The sequence below is a fragment of the Sinocyclocheilus anshuiensis genome, unplaced genomic scaffold, assembly GCF_001515605.1.
Source record: "Sinocyclocheilus anshuiensis isolate Anshui unplaced genomic scaffold, SAMN03320099.WGS_v1.1 scaffold454, whole genome shotgun sequence".
NCBI classification, from domain to species: Eukaryota; Metazoa; Chordata; class Actinopteri; order Cypriniformes; family Cyprinidae; genus Sinocyclocheilus; species Sinocyclocheilus anshuiensis.
The window spans coordinates 208,341-210,316 of record NW_015548217.1 but is presented as its reverse complement, the minus strand read 5'-3'; the positions used below and the strand labels follow the sequence as shown (position 1 = coordinate 210,316).

The 1,976-nt window shown below is 35.6% G+C and overlaps 1 protein-coding gene across 1 annotated transcript; it reads left to right on the top strand.

Moving 5' to 3' along the window:
* The first annotated feature begins 444 nt into the window (after nucleotides 1-444).
* On the top strand, nucleotides 445-1,976 carry LOC107653902 (leucine-rich repeat-containing protein 18-like). Its single transcript, XM_016440767.1, has 3 exons — nucleotides 445-449; nucleotides 1,563-1,889; nucleotides 1,967-1,976. Exons 1-3 carry the CDS (start codon nucleotides 445-447, stop codon nucleotides 1,974-1,976), a joined length of 342 nt encoding a protein of 113 aa, XP_016296253.1.

Genomic DNA, 1,976 nt, shown 5'->3' with positions numbered 1-1,976 from the left:
ATTAACATCAGTTAATGTATCATGAATAAAGATGAACTACCAATGAAAAATAGTATTTTTAAAAGCAAACTGTAAACATTGATTGATTTTAGTTCAAGATCTCTAATGCATTGATGTAAATGAACAACCTTACAGTAAAGTGTTAGCGTGTTTTCTGTCCTGTAAGGCCGGTTTAGGTTGGCACAGTGAGCCGTGTGCTGGCATACATTCATGTAATGCAAGAACACCAGCCTGGCCTGCAGTTTGGGCAGCGTTTCGTTTCATTAGACAACGCGCTCGTCTCTGTGTCCTTCAGCAGCAGCGCTGGAGCATGACAGTCACCTCTGTCAAACACGACTGTAATGTGTCTCCAGGGACCGGACTACTAATCATCAAGAGTAGAAAAGACAGCTTGTGAATTTGCATAAAGAAACCTTCAACATTATATAACAACTTTGTTCCAAAATGCAGTAAATTGCCTTGCTGCCTTCTCCGGCATCTTAACTCTTCATACGAAGCAACGGACATGAAACCAGACAGTTTCAAGCCACCAGTTATTATTGTGGAAATGGTGGCACTTTCAAACTAACAAAAAATAAATAAAAAAATAAAAAATAAAATGCAATACAATAAAACAAAAATAAAATAGTAAAACCAAATTAAATGAAAAATAAATTAAAATTAAATTAAGTTAAACAAAAATGTTAAGTAAAACTAAACAAATAGAACAAAAAATAGATATTAAAATAAATAAAATTAAATTAGATTAAATTAAATTAAATTAAAACCTATTTATATGATTTATTTGCTCCATCGATGTTCAATTACAATTGTTTTTTTTTTCAGTCATACACTAAGAGAATATTACAAAAACAAAAAGATGTACAGTACCTTTCTGTGTGCCTTTAGCCCTGTTTTACCCTATAGTATATGTATTGGGTCAAAAGGTCAATTTTAATTGAAATGTTTTAATTGATACATTTATTGATTTCAGCATATGAAATCTATAATTTCTCTCACATGATCCACCTTTTTGGCTAGACTTTTTCAAATAACTTGTCAATGCATTATGGGATTGATGGGACCACGTCTACAATGCATTAAAATGCTGCCCACTAGGCATAGCCAACATAAATGTGGCCCTGGAGCACAAAAACAGTCTTAAGTAGCACAGGTATATTTGTAGCAATAGCCAACAATACATTGTATGGGTCAAAATTATCAATTTTTCCTTTATGTCAAAAATCATTAGGATATTAAGTAAAGATCATTTTCCATGAAGATATTTTGTAAATTTTCTACCATAAATACACCAAAACTTAATTTTTGATTAGTAATATGCATTGCTAGGAACTTCATTTGGACAACTTTAAAGATGATTTTCTCAATATTTAGATTTTTTTGCACCCTCAGATTCCAGATTGTCAAATATTGTCCTATCCTAACAAACCATACATCAATGGAAAGCTGATTTATTCAGCTTTCTGATAAATCTCCATCAATCCTTTTGACTGGTTTTGAGGTCCAGGGTCACAAATTACTCTTGTTCCTAAAAAACTTACCCAATCTTGCATTGTTCCTAGACACAATGGTGAAGGGGAAGAAGAAATCACACTCAAGATGGCCAAAAACGCTCTGAAGGTGACTGTAGACGGCAAGCGTCGCCTCGACCTCAGCAACATGGCGATCGCCACATTTCCCAAGTGCATCCTGAAGCTCAGCGACATAGAGGAGCTCGACCTCAGCCGCAACCTTCTCAAGAAGATCCCAGACGCCATCGACAAGTTCGTGAACCTCCGTTTGCTGGACCTGCACAGCAACCATCTGGAGCAGGTTCCTGCGGCTATCGGCCGCCTGCATAACCTCTACAGCCTCAACCTGATCAGACTTATGATACAAAACTACGAAAAGTCCCATAGACTTTCATTGAGGGGGTCAAAACTTTTGTACAATAAGATTTATAAGTGTTTAAACTGTCTGTTACTAGCAAAGCTTAA